Source organism: Hemitrygon akajei, chromosome 3, assembly GCF_048418815.1.
Source record: "Hemitrygon akajei chromosome 3, sHemAka1.3, whole genome shotgun sequence".
NCBI classification, from domain to species: domain Eukaryota; kingdom Metazoa; phylum Chordata; class Chondrichthyes; order Myliobatiformes; family Dasyatidae; genus Hemitrygon; species Hemitrygon akajei.
The window spans coordinates 188,724,767-188,742,217 of NC_133126.1; the positions used below are offsets into that span (position 1 = coordinate 188,724,767).

The 17,451-nt window shown below is 44.9% G+C and overlaps 1 protein-coding gene across 2 annotated transcripts in view; it reads left to right on the top strand.

The window, feature by feature from the left end:
• LOC140725755 (arylacetamide deacetylase-like) overlaps positions 1–17,451 on the top strand; it is a 50,669-nt gene that overhangs the window by 12,137 nt on the left and 21,081 nt on the right. For both annotated transcript variants that reach the window (XM_073041620.1, XM_073041619.1), the window contains one exon: positions 17,058–17,280. In XM_073041620.1, the coding sequence (XP_072897721.1) occupies positions 17,094–17,280 (187 nt within the window). In that variant the 5' untranslated portion in view covers positions 17,058–17,093. The remainder of the gene's footprint in view (positions 1–17,057; positions 17,281–17,451) is intronic.

Consider the following 17,451-nt stretch of genomic DNA (forward strand, 5'->3'; position numbering starts at 1 on the left):
CTAGTTACTGGACTGAGGCTCGAATCTATAGCCTTCTCTCTCAGAAGGCAAGCAACCTACTGCTGAGCACTATAAAATGTTGCCTAAGCCACATTAGAGCCAATCTAACACTATAATTTAGTGCTACATGCACCATTGGCAGAGCTCTATCCTTGTATTCAAGGACATTGCCCAGTTTGTTGAGTTCTTAAACGCAGCAGTATTTCCAAGGTCAGGAAACAGCTTCAAGATCAACAGGGAATTTCTTCCAGTTTGACTGAGCTTTTCGTAATACAATCAGAGGCCATTTGTTAGGTATACTTGGATGCAAATATCTAATCAGCAAATCATGTGGCAGCAACTCAAGCATAAAAGCATGCAGGATATGGTCAAGTGTTATGGACAAGATCCAAGATGGCGGCGTCCTTTAACATCTTTGGACTATTTTTACTGTGCCCATAGTCTGTTTTTTTATCAATTATGCTATTGTTTGCACTGTTGTAACTATATGTTGTAACTATGTGGTTTTGTGCAGGTCTTGTAGCTTTAGTTTTTGGTCTTGTCTGTCTGGTGGATTTGGAGCTCCTTTCCTGGGAACGCGCTAGATAGTAACGTGATATTAATACGCAGCAGCCTCTCCGGACTCTGGATTGGGGATTGCCAAACGTTACGTGGATTTTCTGGTGTAGTCTGTTTTGTCATATGCTTTTGTGATATCATTCTGGGGGAACATTGTCTCATTTTTTAACTGCATTGCATTTGTGGTTTCTAAATGACAATAAACTGAATCTGAATCTGAAGTGATTCAGTTGTTGTCCAGGCCAAACATCAGAATGGGGAAGAAATATGTGCATGGAATGATTGTTGGTGCCAGATGGGGTGGTTTGAGTATGTCAGAAACTGAATGTAGCAGAGCAAACTGGAACATGCACTGAAAAGGAGGTTGGAGCAAAAGCATTTTAAAACACGGCACATCGGAGTTTAACTAATCACCAGTTTGATATGGAACATGTCAAATCCACAGCTATTCCCAAACTAATGACCAGCACTGTTCAACGATTGTGCTGGGGCAGCCCGGAAGTGTCACCATGCTTCCGATGCCAACATTACTTACCCACAACGCAGTAACCCTCAGTAACTGGTACATCTTTGGAAAGTGGGAGGAAACCAAGTTGACTGGGGGAAACCCACACAGACATGGGGAGAATGTACAAACTCTTCACAGAGAGTGGTGGGGATTGTAACCCCAGTTGCTGACACTGTAAAGTGTTATACCAACCACTACGGTACTATAGTAGCACTGTGGCACTGCATTGTCGAGGGCAGGCGGGCATGTTCTCTCTTGTTGGAGATGGTCATTGTCTGACACTTCTCAGGCATGATTATGACTTTCCAGTTATCAGTCATGCTTGAAGGTTGTTCAGGTCTTTTCGGAAGTTGGCAAAGGTTTGCTCCGTTGCTGAGGATATGCAAACAGAGTTGAACATCATCAGAGTTGAATGCACATCCTTACAGTGACCTTTTCATGGATGAACTGTCATTGATGAAGCAGCTAACAATGTTTCAGCCCTGAGAAACTTATACAATCATGTCCTGGGGTTGGGATGCTTGACATCCAACAGCTACAAACATGTCTGTAAGGCTTGATGTGAAATATTGGAACTCTCTTTCTTCAATTCAGTGACTCCAGTTTGACCACTCAACATTATAGGAACAGCTTATCCCCCTCCACCATATCTCTGTACAGTCCATGAACACACACTATTTTGCTCTCTCTTGGCACTAGTTATTTATTTGTACAGTGGGTTCTGGTTAATTGGGACAGAACATAACTAGTACATTTTGGCCCAATTAGCCAAAACTACTTCATGGAAGTAGTTTTTATAAAAGTTCTAAGCAAGACAAACTGAGTAACAAATTGTGTATTAATTGAAATGCAGAACAAATTGGAACGTTACCATTAATATCAAAAGTGCTACAGTACTATAAAACTGTGATAATTCCTCAAGAACTAAATCAGTGCTGATAATAGACTGCCTTCATACAATACTTTCAACGACAGCGTCCTCCAAATCTTAATTTTCATCATTACATTGAAGATCCTTGTTAAAGCCTTAATTCTTCATAGTCCCTAACTTGCTGAAGTAGTGAAATCATTTCCTTTTCACTCCCAGCCACTTCTGACGCCTCCAAGCCTGAATACTGGAAACCACAGTGAGCAAAACAGTTCTGAATTGTCTTAATGTTAATTTCTCACCAACTATCAGTGACAAAAATCACTGCTTTTTGAATACAAACACACGTGACTGATGCTATTTTAAGAACTGCTTGCCCTGAGCACAGTGTAGTGTTTAACAGCAACATAAGTACGTACAGGTGCCTAATGCTAGTTAGAACCTAGATGAGAAAATCTGCTAATGCTGGAAATCCAAGAAACATGCACAAAGTGCTGGAAGAACTTAGCAGACTAGGCAGCATCTATGGAAAAGAGTAAGCAGTCGATGTTTTGGGCTGAGTTGCTAGTTAGAACCAGTTCAGCAGGTCTCCTGTTCAGTTAAGCAGCACAGTATATCAAGTAAACAAAGGGAATCCTAGACATTTTCTTGATTAGTGTTTGTTCTTTAACCAATAACCAATGGCCCAAATAACCAGAACCCACTGTATGTGTTATTATAATTGTAATTTTTATGTATTGCACTGTACTGATGCTGCAAAATGAGACATTCCATGACATATGTCTTTAATCAGAGTGGTGAGCACATTAAATGCCCTGTCAGGGGTAGGGGTAGAGGAATCTACATTCGGGGCATTTTTGAAAGTCTTGGATAGGGACATGGATAATAGAAAAATGGAGGGTTAGGAGGGAAGAGATAAATTGATCATAGAGTAGATTAAGTGTTCAGCATATTGTTGTATACTGAAGAAACTTTACTGTTCTATGGTGCATACGTCAATGATAAATCTGATTCTGTTTCTGATCTGGCGTTGGGACCACGTTCAATGAATGCTTCTTTGATGTCAAGGGCAGTCATTTCTATCTCCCCTTTGGAATTCTGTTCTCTGGTCCATACGTGAACCAATGCTCTAATGTGGTCAGAGGCAGATGATTAGGAATGACACACTCATGGCTCGCTTCCATCATTTGCTGCCGAAGGGTTTCATTCCAAAACGTCGACTGTACTTTTTTCCATAGATGCTGCCTGGCCTGCTGAGTTCCTCCAGCGTTGTATGTGTCAGAATCAGAGTCAGGTTTATTATCACCGGCATGTGCCGTGGTTTGTTAACTTAGCAGCAGAGATTCAATGCAATGCATAATATAGAAGAAGAACAAAAAGGTAATAATAATAAATAAATAAACTAATCAATTACAATATATCAAGCAAACACGAGGAAATCTGCAGATGCTGGAAATTCAAACAACAACGCACACAAAATGCTGGTGGAACACAGCAGGCCAGGCAGCACCTATAGGGAGAAGCGCTGTCGACTTTTCGGGCTGAGGCCCTTCGTCAGGACTAACCGAGAGGAAAGGTAGTAAGAGATTTGAAAGTAGTGGGGGGAGGGGGAAATGCGAAATGATAGAGTAGACCGGAGGGGGTGGGATGAAGCTAAGAGCTGGAAAGGTGATTGGCGAAAGTGATACAGAGCTGGAGAGGGGAAAGGATCATGGGACGGGAGGCCTCAGGAGAAAGAAAGGAGGGGGGAGGAAAGCACCAGAGGGAGATGGAGAACAGGCAAACAACTAAATATGTCAGGGATGGGGTAAGAAGTTGGAGGAGGGGCATTAACGGAAGTTAGAGAAGTCAATTTTCATGCCATCAGGTTGGAGGTTACCCAGCCGGTATATAAGGTGTTGTTCCTCCAACCTGAGTTTGGATTGATTTTGACAATAGAGGAAGCCATGGATAGACATATCAGAATGGGAATGGGACGTGGAATTAAAATGTGTGGCCACTGGGAGATCCTGCTTTTTCTGGCGGACCGAGCGTAGGTGTTCAGCGAAACGGTCTCCCAGTCTACGTCGGGTCTCACCAATATATAAAAGGCCACACTGGGAGCACCGGATGCAGTATATCACACCAGCCGACTCACAGGTGAAGTGTCGCCTCACCTGGAAGGACATCTTTCCCTCCCCCCCCTTTCTGCTTTTTGCAGGGATCGCTCCCTACGCGACTCCCTTGTCCACTCCACCCCCCCCACCCCTTCCCACCGATCTCCCTCCTGGCACTTATCCTTGTAAACGGAACAAGTGCTACACCTGCCCTTACACTTCCTCCCTCACCACCATTCAGGGCCCCAGACAGTCCTTCCAGGTGAGGCGACACTTCACCTGTGAGTCGGCTGGTGTGATATACTGTGTCTGGTGCTCTTGGTGTGGTCTTTTAGTGCTTCTCCCTATAGATGCTGCCTGGCCTGCTGTGTTCCACCAGCATTTTGTGTGTGTTGTTGTTTGCAATTACAATATATGTATACTCAATAGATTAAAAACTGTGCATAAAGCAGAAATACTATATATTTTAAAATGTGAGGTAGTGTTCACGGGTCCAATGTCTATTTAGGAATTGAATGTCAGAGGGGAGGAAGCTGTTCCTGAATCGCTGAGTGTGTGCCTTCAGGCTTCTGTACCTCCTACCTGATGGTAACAGTGATAAAACAGCATGGCCTGGGTGCTGGAGGTCCTTAATAATGGATGCTGCCTTTCTGAGACACCGCTCCTTGAAGATGTCCTAGGTACTTTGTAGGATAGTACCCAAGATGGAGCTGACTAAATTTACAACCCTCTGCAGCTTCTTTAGGTCCTGTGCAGTAGCCCCCACCCCATACCAGACAGTGATGCACTGTGTCAGAATGCTCTCCACGGTTATAGAAGTTTTTGAGTGTATTTTTTGACATACCAAATCTCTTCAAGCTCCTAATGATGTATAGATGCTGTCTTGCCTTCTTTATAACTACATTGATATCTTGGGACCAGGTTTGGTTCTCAGAGATCTTGACACCCAGGAACTTGAAACTGCTCACTCTCTCCATTTCTGATCCCTCTGAGATTGGTATGTGTTCCTTCGTCCTACCCTTCCTGAAGTCCACAATCAGCTCTTTCGTCTTACTGATGTTGTTGCTGCGGCACCACTCCACTAGTTGGCGTATCTCACTCTAGTCTCCATCTGAGATTCTACCAACAATGGTTGTATCATCAGCAAATTTATAGATGGTATTTGAGTTATGCTTAGCCACATAGTCATGAGCTGCTCGGATTTTCAGCATCTGCAGATTTTCTCTTGTTTCCAAAATCTGCTGATGTTTGAGAGTGAATGGTTACTAATCAGGTTGGATTTGTCCTTGTACTTGTGTATAGGAGATTCCTTGGCAATTTTCCACACGGTTGGGTAGATGCCAGTGTTGTAACTATGCTGAACAGATTGGTTAGAAGCACAGTAAATCTGAAGCAATGGTCTTCCATCCTACCATTGGACATAGCAAGGGACATGCCAAGCCCATGGGGTTATAGATTACAGTGGGTTATACTTGTTCTGGTGATGGTTGATAAAGATTCCTGTTTGCCCATTCTTGAGCAGGCCAGCTTTGTTTGAAGCTAAGCAACACACACACAAAATGCTGGAGGAGTTCAGCAGGCCAGGCAGCGTCTATGGAAAAGAGTAAACAGTTGATGGTTCAGGTAGAGACCCTTCATCAGGACGGGTGGGGGGGGGGGGACAAAAAGATGAGAAATAAGATCAAGAAGCTGGGGGGGAGGGGTGAAGTAAAGAGCTGGGAATCTGATAGGAGAGGGTAGATCATGGAAGAAACACAAAGAGGAGGAGCACCAAAGGGAGGTGATGGACAAGTACGGGGATGAGGAGAGAGAAACGGGAATGGTGGAGGGGACAGCAATTACCGGAAGTTTGATAAATTGATCTTCATGCCTGGTCTGTGAGTTCTTCCTGCATTTTGTGTCTGTTGCATGGATTTCCTGCATCTGCAGATTTTCTCTTCATTGTTTGAAGCTATCATATTTGTAATATCACACAACCTGACTCTGGAATTCTTTGTCCCAGACAGCTGTGGAGAGCAAACCATTGGGTAAGTTAAAGCGAACGGTGATGGGTGCTTAGGTAGTAAGGGTGCCAGTGGAGATGGAGGGGGGAAAAGGCAGGAGAAGAAAGTTGAGAGGGATAATAAATCAGCCATGATTGAATGACAGACCAGACACAATGGACTGAATGGCATATTTTTTTTCTTGTGGTCTTGTTATCAACATGATGTAAATTTCAAATCAAAAACGTAAGAGGTTCTGCAGATGCTGGAAATTTAGAGTAACACACACAAAATACTATGCTAGAAGAGCTCACCAGGCCAGGCTCACCCATGGGTAGGAATAAACAGTCCATGTTTCAGGACCTGCTGAGTTCCTCCAGCACTTTCTGTGTTATGATGGACAGTGGAGATAGCACTGTCATTGGATTAATCACTAGATGTGACAAGTCCAGTGCTACCCAGATGTAAACAAGCTAATGCAGAGGGTCTTAGGAGTCCTTGCACAAGACTCCCAGAAGGTTAATTTACAGGCTGAGTCTGTGGTAAAGTAGGCAAATGCAATGTTGGCATTTATTTCAAGGGGAATAGAATATAAAAACAAGGAGATAATACTGAGGCTCTGTAAGACACTAGTGGCCACACTTGGAGTATGTCAGCAGTTTTGAGCCCCATATCTCAGAAAAGATGAATGAAGTCTGACCAGTGCTTTATAAACACTCCACATTATATCCTTGGTTTTGTATTCTAGTCCTCTCGAAATGAATGCTAACATTACATTTGCCTTCCTTACCACGATCTTTTGTTTGCAAACTATCCTGATAGATCATTCCAAAACAAAAGTACATTGAGGAAATACAAAGAGAAAAACAATAACATAATGTACTGTAAGAGTTGCTGAGAAAGTGCAGTGCAGGTACAGTAAGCACCATAGTGAGGCAGAATGAGATCAAACCTTTATCTCTATCAATCAAGGGGTGCAATAATGAATCGTATAGCAGTGGGTCATGAATTGCCCTTGAGCCTGACAGTACATATTTTAAGCTTTTGTATCTTCTGCCTGATGGGAGACAGCAGTACAGAGAAGATGTACTTTGGTATACAACAGCATGCACCTTGCTAATAAATTTACTTGGACTTTGACTTGAATGACTGGGGTAGGAGGTGGTCCTTAATTATGTTGGCTGTTTTCCCGAGGCTGTGGGAAGTGTAAACACTGTCGGTTGAGGAGAAGCTGCTTTTCACAATAGATGTTCACAACTTGCTACGAATTCCAATAGTCAAAGTTCAATGTGCATTTATTATCAAAGTATGTATACATTGTACAACCTTGAGATTCATCTTCTTACAGAGAGCTGCAAAACAAGAAACCGATTTAAAAAAAAAGATAGACCAGCAATACCCAATACCCAGAATGAAAACAAGTCAAACAATTATAAGTAAGCAAATAGCATTCAGAACTGAAGTTTTACAAAAGACACTAAGCCAGGCATCACTGCAGCCGGAGTAGGCCACAGCCTCAGTTTAGCGCAGAGATGAGTAAATGTCACAGAGCAGCTTGCAGAACCGGCCTGCTCCTCGCCTCTGTTCCCAACACCTTGACCTTGTCAATACGGCCTGGTGCTCAACTCGCCCTCACTCTCGGCCAGCTCCTGGGTCTGGATGCCGCTGCCATGACTTGGCCCATAACTGACCTTTCCAATTTGGCCCAGTGCTTCAATCGATAAGACATCGGGACTTCTCTCACTTTCACTTTCACTTGTCTCTGCTATGCCTTCCTCTTCACCTTGCCCTCCGCCTCTACACATCTCTTGGGCAGATCTGCAACTTAGGTGCCAGTATTGGTGACTACACAACCTTGACTGATGCTAAAGCCCTCTAGAAAGGGAAATCTGCTCTTCATTCAGTGACTCCAGATTCATTTATAATGTCGTTGGGTCTTAGCTTGAGTCCCCCATTAAGACGATCAGTTCCAAGGCATTAAATACTGGTGTCGTCAACAACTCCAAGAGGACCACACCTTGTCGTAGGGTTTGGAGCCTTGCGTGCCTCAACGCCTCAATGTGGCTGGAGTCGGGGCTTTTTGCTTTTCTTGTTAGTAGGGTCACCAAAGCCAACAGGTCAAAGAGTAGATGCCTTACTAAGAATGGTCCACAGATCCTCCAGGTCAGTGGTTCATCTCAGGGCTAACAACCCTAACTGCTAAAACAAAATTGTTATGGAAACAGCAATGAAAAATCCTTCTATATCTGTGTGTGATAGGCAGAGATGGAGGACCTTCATTGCTGCCCTAAATGCCAGCAGCATAAAAGGCAATAAGTAAGTTGTCAACAACAGATAAATCTTGAAAGATATTTTAAAATGTATAGATTATAAACTGGGAATCTTAATGCAGTTCAATAATTAGTAATCAGTGCAGAGTAGAGGGAAAATTTGAACTTCAGATTTTTTTCTCAAAAGAGCAGTTAGACCATTATTTTTAGACCAACCCTGGATGGAGTCTTAGAAAGTGAAGTGCAGTTCCAAAGTCAATTCTTTGGATTAAGTACGATCCTTCTGCAAAATGATACCAGGATAGATTCAATAGCTGTCAAGTCAGTTGGCGGATTGCCTTGTTTGCATCAAAGGTGAGAAGTCGCCCTCAAGAAACTATCTTTATTTGCAGCTTGTTCACACTGCGCTGCTGTTCCATCTTCATGTAACTGGCAAAAATGCGTGGTAGTTTGTGAGATTCCCTTTTCTATATGCAAAATATCTTCATTACAAATTCTGTGCTATATATACAAGCCAGTGACTAACACAATCACTTCACTACAAATAGACAGCACACATTAAACCAAAATGTTTCCATTTCTGTCAATGATGGCAATTACCCCCTGCGGAGCCCAGTGGTCCCTGAATGCCTCTATGGTCGCTGTGGACAGTGCGTGTTCTTTCTCAATATTTACCCGGGCACGAACATAACCCCTAAACATTGCTAGGCAGTCTGCCCGGGCAGATCGTCCCGCCACCCGTTTCCAAGGCCCACGGATGGCTGATTTTGCCAGCCCCAGGAGCAAGTTGACAATGACATCCTCATCTGTCCCTGCCCCCTCCTCACTATAATGATCCTATATAAATAGGGTGGGGCTACAATGCAACCAGAAGGCGTGAAGCAGCCGACACAGATATACAAAAAGGGGCTGCAGTCTCACACACTCCATGTACATGTGGTACACGGTCTCCTCCAGCCCGCAGAAGTGACATGCGGCTGGGAGGTCAGTGTACAAACTAAAGAACTTATTGCAGGGCACCGCTCTCTGCAGCACTCTCCAACTCAGATCCCTCAGGTGATGGGAAGAACTCCTTCATAAAGGGACCTCCATTGGGGACCCCCTCACCGCCAGGTGGAAAGACAGACTGCCATGGTGTGTCAGGACAGTGGACAAGGGCTAGGAAGTGGAAGGTGTGGAGCAGCAGCCCACACAGATACCTACTACTTGCATCCCTGAATGGGATTGTGGGTGTCGAGCGGAGATGGATCAAGTTGTGTGGACTCGGCTCTCAGATAAGATTGTGGGGCCTGGGCCCGACAAGCGGCTCATTCTGAGTCATTCCACACACCTGAGCCACACTGACATCCATTGAGGTAGGGCAAGGGTTGGCCAGGACTCCGCCCTCTGCCAGAGGAGGGGATTCCCGGCCTGAGGCAACCATGTTCCAGACTCTCAGCAGGTGCTGATAGAATCCGGGCAGACTCCACAAAGCAGCACAGCTAACGCCTGTCCCTCTAGAGAAAGAATGTCGCCAACACGTGCCACCTGGGAGGGTGCTTGGCGTACAGGAATTTCTGCAGGGTCCTGAGGCGGAGAGCTGCCAGCTGCATACGTACACACACTAGTGACTGTCCACCCTCTCCCACTGTGACTCAAGACCACCGTGGAGACCCAGTGTTTCCTGTTACCCCAGAAGAAATCCATTAACTTCCTCTGCATTCTTGTGACAAAAGGGGCAAGAGGGGCCAACGTGACCATCTGGTACAACAACATGGAGCCCACCAGCTGGATAATGACCACCACCTTGCCTCGATAGGAAAGCACCCTGAGGAGGACTGACTAGCCCCAAGGCCGGACCATGACTTTTGTCCCCAGGTCCTGCCAGTTCGCCAGCCAGGTCTCCCCAGAAGGACTATGGTAGACTCCCAGATAGAGGAAATGGCTGATGCTCCACTCAAAAGCTCTCATCTCCTCTGGCAGGGTGTCCACCTGCTACTGACCCACTAAGAGTCTGGAACATTTTGCCCAGTTGATCCTAGTGGAGGACGCCACTGAGAAAACCTCTTGGCACTTGTGCATCCTCTGCAGGTCACTGGGATCTGTCACCATGAGGAGTACTGTATGTCATCAACATATCAACATAGGCCAAGAGGATGACCTCCATGTCCAGTTTGTGCAGAACCAGACCTGTCAGCCTTTGGCAAAGAAGGCTCAGAAATGGCTTGACACAGATAGCATACAATTTGATGGACATGGGGCACCCCTGACACACTCCTCTTCCGAAGGGAGTGGGTGCTGTCAGTGATCCATTTATCTTAACAAGACACTCTGCGGCAGCATATAGGCCACAAAATCTGGCCACAAAGTATTATCTGTGCCCAAAAGCTTGCAGAGTGCCCACCAGGAAGCTGTGGTCTACCTGGTTAAATGCCTTCTCCTGGCCAAGAGAAAGAAACGCTGCCGGGGAACCAGTCTCCTGGAGCAGGTGGATCAGGTCCCGTACTAGGTGGACATTGTCCTGGATGGAGCAGCCTGAGACTGTGTAAGATTGGTTAGGATGGATCACCTGTCTCAATACCGAACCAAGAAGGTTGGCCATTGCCTGGCCAAAGATCCTGTAGTCCGTGCACAAGAGGGACACTGTTACGCCAGTTCTTTAGCGGGGAAGATCTCCCTTTTTGGGTAGTAGGACCATGACAGCTCTCTGCCATGAGAGAGGCATTTTCCCAGTGGTTAGGCTCTCCCTAAAGCAAAGTTCTTCATCAACCCAGGTGGGACTTGAACCCACAATCCCTGGCTTCAGAGGCCATTGCCTTATCCATTACACCCTGAGTAGTTGGGACTGTGGGCAGGTTCCTGTGCACGGTGCAGGTGTGCTGTCCTGCCAAGCTTGTGGTCCGAGATACCTAATTACTTGTTTGCATGAAGTGCACTGTGAGTGCTCAGTGTAGAGACTGGTTATGAAATGCCAGCAAAACGGCCAGCAAAGATTTGTAACATCTCAAAGAAAATTGCATGTTTTGAGACTTGGCTCTCTGTTTAATCTTAAACAATTAGGTTCATGAGCCAGCATGGATAACTTCACCCAAGTCGACATTGAAATAATTCCAAAACCTAAAATCTCACTCTCAAGGACTCTACAACTCATATTCTCTGTACTATTTATTTATTAATTATTGGGTCTTATTATTTGATTTGTTTTGTACTTGCGTAGATTGTCTTCAATTGCACATTAGTTGTTTGTCAGTCTTCCTTTGTGAAGTTTTTCAGTGATTCTGTTCTATTTCTTTGTTCTACTGTGAACATCTGGAAGGCAGTGAATCTCAGGGTAGCCTACAATGACATATACATACTTTGATAATAAAGTTACTTTCAATTTTGATCTGAAATCTGACTGCAACATAGTGTAAATAGACATTGTAAAATAGCCTTCAGTTTGAGAAAAGAAGAGGGCAAATAAACATTTACAAAGCATCTATATATGTACACTGGAGAGTATCTGAACTTGTTGCATCATGGCCTAGTATGGAAGCACCAATGCCCAGGAAGAGAAAAGTCTACAAAGAAATGGAGAAAGCCCTCCCCACCATGGAGCACATTTACTTGGAGTGCCGAGTCCATCATCAGAGACCCCCACCATCCAGGCCATGCACTCTTCTCACTACTAACATCAGGCAGAAGGCAAAGAGCCTTACACCCCACATCACCTGGCTCAAGAATTAATAACCTACAACCATCAGGCTCCTGAACCAGTTTGGAGAACTTCACTCACCAAAACCCTGAACTGATTCTGCAACCTACAGGCTCACTTTCAAGGATTCATTACAACTCATGATTAGTATAATCTATTGTTTGCATTTTGGGGCACCACTTTGTTGAGCACCTCTGCATTATCCACCACAAGTGGGACTTTCTGGTAGCCAAACATTTTTCGTTCTGACTCCTATTCCTGTTCTGTCCATGGCCTACTTTTGTGCCAAGATAAGGCCACCCCCAGGGTAGAGGAGCAACACCTTGTATTCCATCTGGGTACGCTCCAACCTGACGGCATGAGCATTGATGTCTCCTTCTGGTGAACAAAATTCACCCCTTTGTCCTCTATTCCCCACTCTGACCTCTCACTTCTTTTCACCTGCCTATTACTGGCCCCTGGGTCCCCTCTTCCTTCCCTTTCTCCTACTGTCGACTCTCCTCTCCCATCAGGTTCTTCCCTCTCAAGTCCTTGACCTTTTCCATTCACCTGGCTTCACTTAGTATCTTCCAGGTAGCCTCTTTCCCACCCCCCCCCCCACCACCTTTTTATATGGGCATCTTCTCCCTTTTCAGTTCTGATGAAGGGTCGCGTCCCAAAATGTCGACTGCCCACTCTTTTCCATCGATGCTGCCTGAACTGCAGAGTTCCTCCAGCATTTTGTGTGTGGTGCTTTTGTTTGCATAAGTTGTCTTCATTTCCACAACTTGTCTTCATTTCCACATTGGCTGTTTGTCTGTCTTTGTTTATATATAGTTTTTCGTAAATTCTGTTCTACTTTTTCCTGTAAATGCCTGCAAGAAAATAAATCTGAAGGGGTAGTGGATGGTAATATAGACATACTTCGATAATAAATTTTACTTTGACAATAACAATGCAGAATAAAGTGTACCCAAAATGTTGGAAGAACATGGACACGGACCTGTAATATCTATGGAAAAGAATAAACAGTCGACTTTTCTGGCCGAGACCTTTAATCAACTTTGGTCGAAAATTGAGGTTAGAGGTCAGAGGAAGAATGAGGGAGTGGGTGTGGAGGACAGGAGGAAATATAAGGTAGTAGGTGACGGGTGAAACCGGGAGAGGGGGAGGTTAACTCTCTCCCTACTATCTTACACTTTTTCCTCTCCTCCTCCCACCTTCTTACTTTGACTTCTAATCAAAGCCATTAGGGACAGGGACAGGTCCGGAGGAGGTCCACGAGAATGATCCCAGGAATGAAAGGGTTGATGTATGAGAAGATGTTTCCAGCTGATGCTTCCAGAAGATGTTTCTAGGACCAGAAGGCACAGCCTCAAAATAGAAGGAGTAGGAGGACTTTAATTAACCAGAGTGTGGTGAATCTGTGGAATTCAGTGTCACCAATGGTTCTGGAGGCCATGTCACTGGGTATACATGACTCCTCATCTTTTTCTCCGGTCCTCCCGAAGGGTCTCAGCCCGAAACAACATCAACTGTTTACTCTTTTCCATAGATACTGCCTGGCCTGTTGAGCTCCTCGTGTGTGTGTGTGTGTGTGTGTGTGTGTGTGTGTGTTGCTTGGATTTCCAGCATCTGCAGATTTTCCCTTGTTTGGAAGGCAGAGGTTGACAGGTTCTTGACTAGAAAGGGTGTCAAAGGTTATAGGGGAAAAGGCAGGAGAATGGGGTTGTGAGGGATAATGAATCAGCCATGGTGGAATGGCAGAGCAAACTCGTTGGGCTTAATGGCCGAATTCTGTTTAAAGATTAGCTTTAGTTGTTGCATATACATCGAAACATCAAATCATTTTATTTTTAAACACATTCAATAACTAGTACCTCATTCTGAAGGTTCCTTGATATCCATGTGATAATGTTGTTTCTCTGCAGCTCACGAAACAGCTACTGCTCTTGACCAGAAACCACTTCTCACCATTGTTGCAGTGCCCCGAGATGACACCAGATGTCGCCATGCTTCCAATGCCAATGTGACATGTCCACAACCTACTGACCCTTACACTAACTGTACACCTTTGGAATGTAGGAGAAAACTGGAGCACCCAGAGGAAACCCACGCTGTCAAGGGAGAATGCACAAACTCCAAATAAACAGTGGCAGAAAACGAACCCTGAAGTGCTGTATGACACTAGCTATTATGCTTCTGTGCCACCCTGGCCATCAAGCATCCATTTCTCCACTAATCCTACATTTTATTCTCCACTTGTTCCCATTTACTTCCGCTCAGATTCTACACCCTCCTACACACTCAGGGCAACTTACAGCAGGTAAATTAATCTACAAAACCAAGGGTTTAATGCGGGGCTTCCCAGCCTAGGGTCCATGGACCCCTCTGTCAATGATAAGGGTTCATGGCATAAAAAAGGTTAGGAACCCCTTGGTTTAATGGAATGTGGGAGGAAATTAGCAGGGATAGAAAACTGGCTAACTGGCAAAAGATAAAAAGTGGGAATAAAAGGGGCCTTTTCTGGTTGGCTGCTGGCGACGAGCAATGTTTCACAGGGTCAGTGTTTGGACCGCTTCTTTTTCACACTATATGTCGATGATCTGGATGGAGGAATTAATGGATTCATGGCCAAGTGTACAGATAACATGAAGATGCATAAGTGGGAGCTGGGGCAGGCAGCATTGAAACATGGAGTCTGCAGAGGGACTTGGATTAAGAGAAGGGCAAATAAGTGGCAGATGGAATATAGTGTGCACTTCAGTAGTTGGGATAAAGCTGAAGACTATTTTCTAAATGGGGAGAAAGTTCAAAAATCCAGAGGTGCAAAGGGACTTGATGGTCGTTGTGCAGGATTTCCTAAAGGTTAACTTGCAGGTTGAGTCTGGAAAGCAAATGCAATGTTAGCATTTGTTTCTAGAGGATGGAATGTAATGCTGAGGAGGCATTGCTCAGAATGAACTTGGAAAACTATGAGCAGTTGTGGGCCCCTTATATAAGAAACGATGTGCTGGCATTGAAGGGGTATCAAAGGAATTTCATGAAAATGATCCCAGGAAAGAAAGGGTTAATGTATGAGGAGTATTTGAAGGCTCTGGGCTTGTACTCGTTGGAGTTTAGAAGAATGAAGCGCCCATCAAAGGTTACAGGAAGAAGGCAGGGGAATGGTGGGTGTTGAGAGGGATATTAACTCAGCCACGAGCAGACTCAGTGTGCTGTGTGGGCTAATTCTGCTCCTATGTCTTAATGGCTTTATGGAAACTGGAGCACCCAGTAGAAACCCATGAAGAGATGGGAATTGCAAGCTATCTCCATACGGACAGCACTCGAGGTCAGAATTGAACTTGAATCACTGGACCCTTGAGGCAGTGCTCTGCATAATCTGCCACAGTGCTGCCCTAGGCTACTTGCGGTTTTTCTGAGAGATGACTGGTGAAGCAGTAAGAGCTTCTACACAGTCTTCAGCCCATGATTCCAGCCATCTCCCCTCTCTACTCACTCCTGCTGCAGTGTTTTTAGCAAAAACCCGGACAGTTCCTTTCCTCCAGAGATGCTGTTTGTCCTGCTGAGTTCCTCTGGCAGATTGCTTATTGTTCCTGATTGCAGCATCTTGTGATCTGAATTGTGTTTGCATAGAGTTGGCATGTCATCTGAGACTTTGATAAGGTTGATAGATGCATAACAGTGCAGTGTGGCCTAACTGGTTGAGTCACAGCCTGGTATAGAAGTACCAATGTCCAGGAATGGAGAAGTCTACAGAAAGTGGTGGATACTGCCCAGTCCAACACAGGCAAAGCCCTCCCCATCCCTGAGTACACCTACAAGGAGCACTGCCACAATAAAGCAGCATCCATCATCGTGGATCCCCACCATCCAGGCCATGGTCTCTTCTTGTTCCCACGATCGGGTAGGAGGTACAGAAGCCTTGGGTCCCACACCACTGTGTTCAGGAACAGTTGTGACCCAACAACCATCAGGCCTCACTCACTGCAACATAGAACGGTTTCCACAACCTATCTCATGTTCTCAGTATTATTCTCTTTCTTTTGCACGCTGGTTGTCAGTCTTGATGTATAGCGTTTCACAAATACTTTATTTTCCAGTGAAAGCCTGGAAGAAAATGAAACTCAGGGTTGTATATGGTGACATACATGTACTTTGATAACATTTACTTTGGTATTACCTTTGCACTCTGTTTTGTTTTATGACCTCGATGTAATTATGTATGGCGTGATCTGTCCTGACGCCTCACAAAACTAAAGCTTTCCATTGTATCGCGGTGCACGTGAGTATAATAAACTCATCCAGTCCAATGAACTGTCCCTTATTTTAAACAGCAGCTGCTCGCATTAGATCCTCCCACAAGTGGAAACAGCTTTTCTACATCTGTCTTGCCACAGTGTTGTGTTTCAGTCCCATCCCATTTCTCTTTTAACCTCCAGTAGATACAAACCTAACCTGGCTAACCTTGTAAGGTAAGAAGCCTATTCCATAAGACACAGAAGCAGAATTAGGCTATTCGACCCATCGAGTCTGCTCTGCCATGGCTGATTTATTTTCCCTCCCAACCCCATTCTCCTGCCTTCTCCCTACAGCATTTGATGTTCTGAACAATCAGAAACTGTTACCCTCTGCTTTAAATATACCCAATGACTTAGCAATAAATTCCACATATTCGCTGACATCTGGCTAAAGAAATTCTTGTACATTTCTGTTTTAAAGCGAATGTTCTTGTATTCTGAGGCTGTGCCCTCTGGTCCTAGACTCTCCCACCACAGGAAACGTGCTCAGCTTGTCCAGTCTATATGGTACTTTAAATATTCAGTAGTTTCAATGAGTTTTCCCCTCATTCTTCTAAGCTCTGGTGAGTACAGCCCCAGAGCCATCAAACCTTCCTCAGATATTAGCTCTTCCATTCTTGCTCTTCATACATTAACCCTTTCATTCCCACTGTTGAGTCCTTGGGGCCTCTGCAACTGAAGATACATCTGCTAATGGTGGGGTGAATGGAATGGGTGATAGACAGGAAAGTAGAATTGGAGGAGGACTGCAGGTGGTCACTACGTAAACGCCAGTGATTGGATTAACCTGGATGTCCCTGTTTCTTTGTCCGAATCTAGGCAGAGCTGACCGAGTTCATTGGGCTGAAACACTACATGGAGGTGATGATGCTGCTCACCGTCGCCGAGATGGTCGGGCCCACGTCTGACATAAACGTCACCGTGGTGGACACCACCTTCAATGGGGTAGCTGTTCGCGTCTTTGAGCCGGCCTCTCGGAACGCGGGACTGAGGCGGGCGGTCATTTATATGCACGGTGGTGGCTGGTGTTTAGGAAGTGCGAGTAAGTTAGTAAATTAATCCTTCAGAGAATAGCTAACATGCATTCACATCCGTCGTTCCTTTCCCTTGTACCACCTCAATGCATTGTCTAATGAATTGAACTGTGAGAATAACATGCAAGATGAGCTTTTCAATCTACCTAGGAGCACGTGACAATAAGAAACAAATTTGG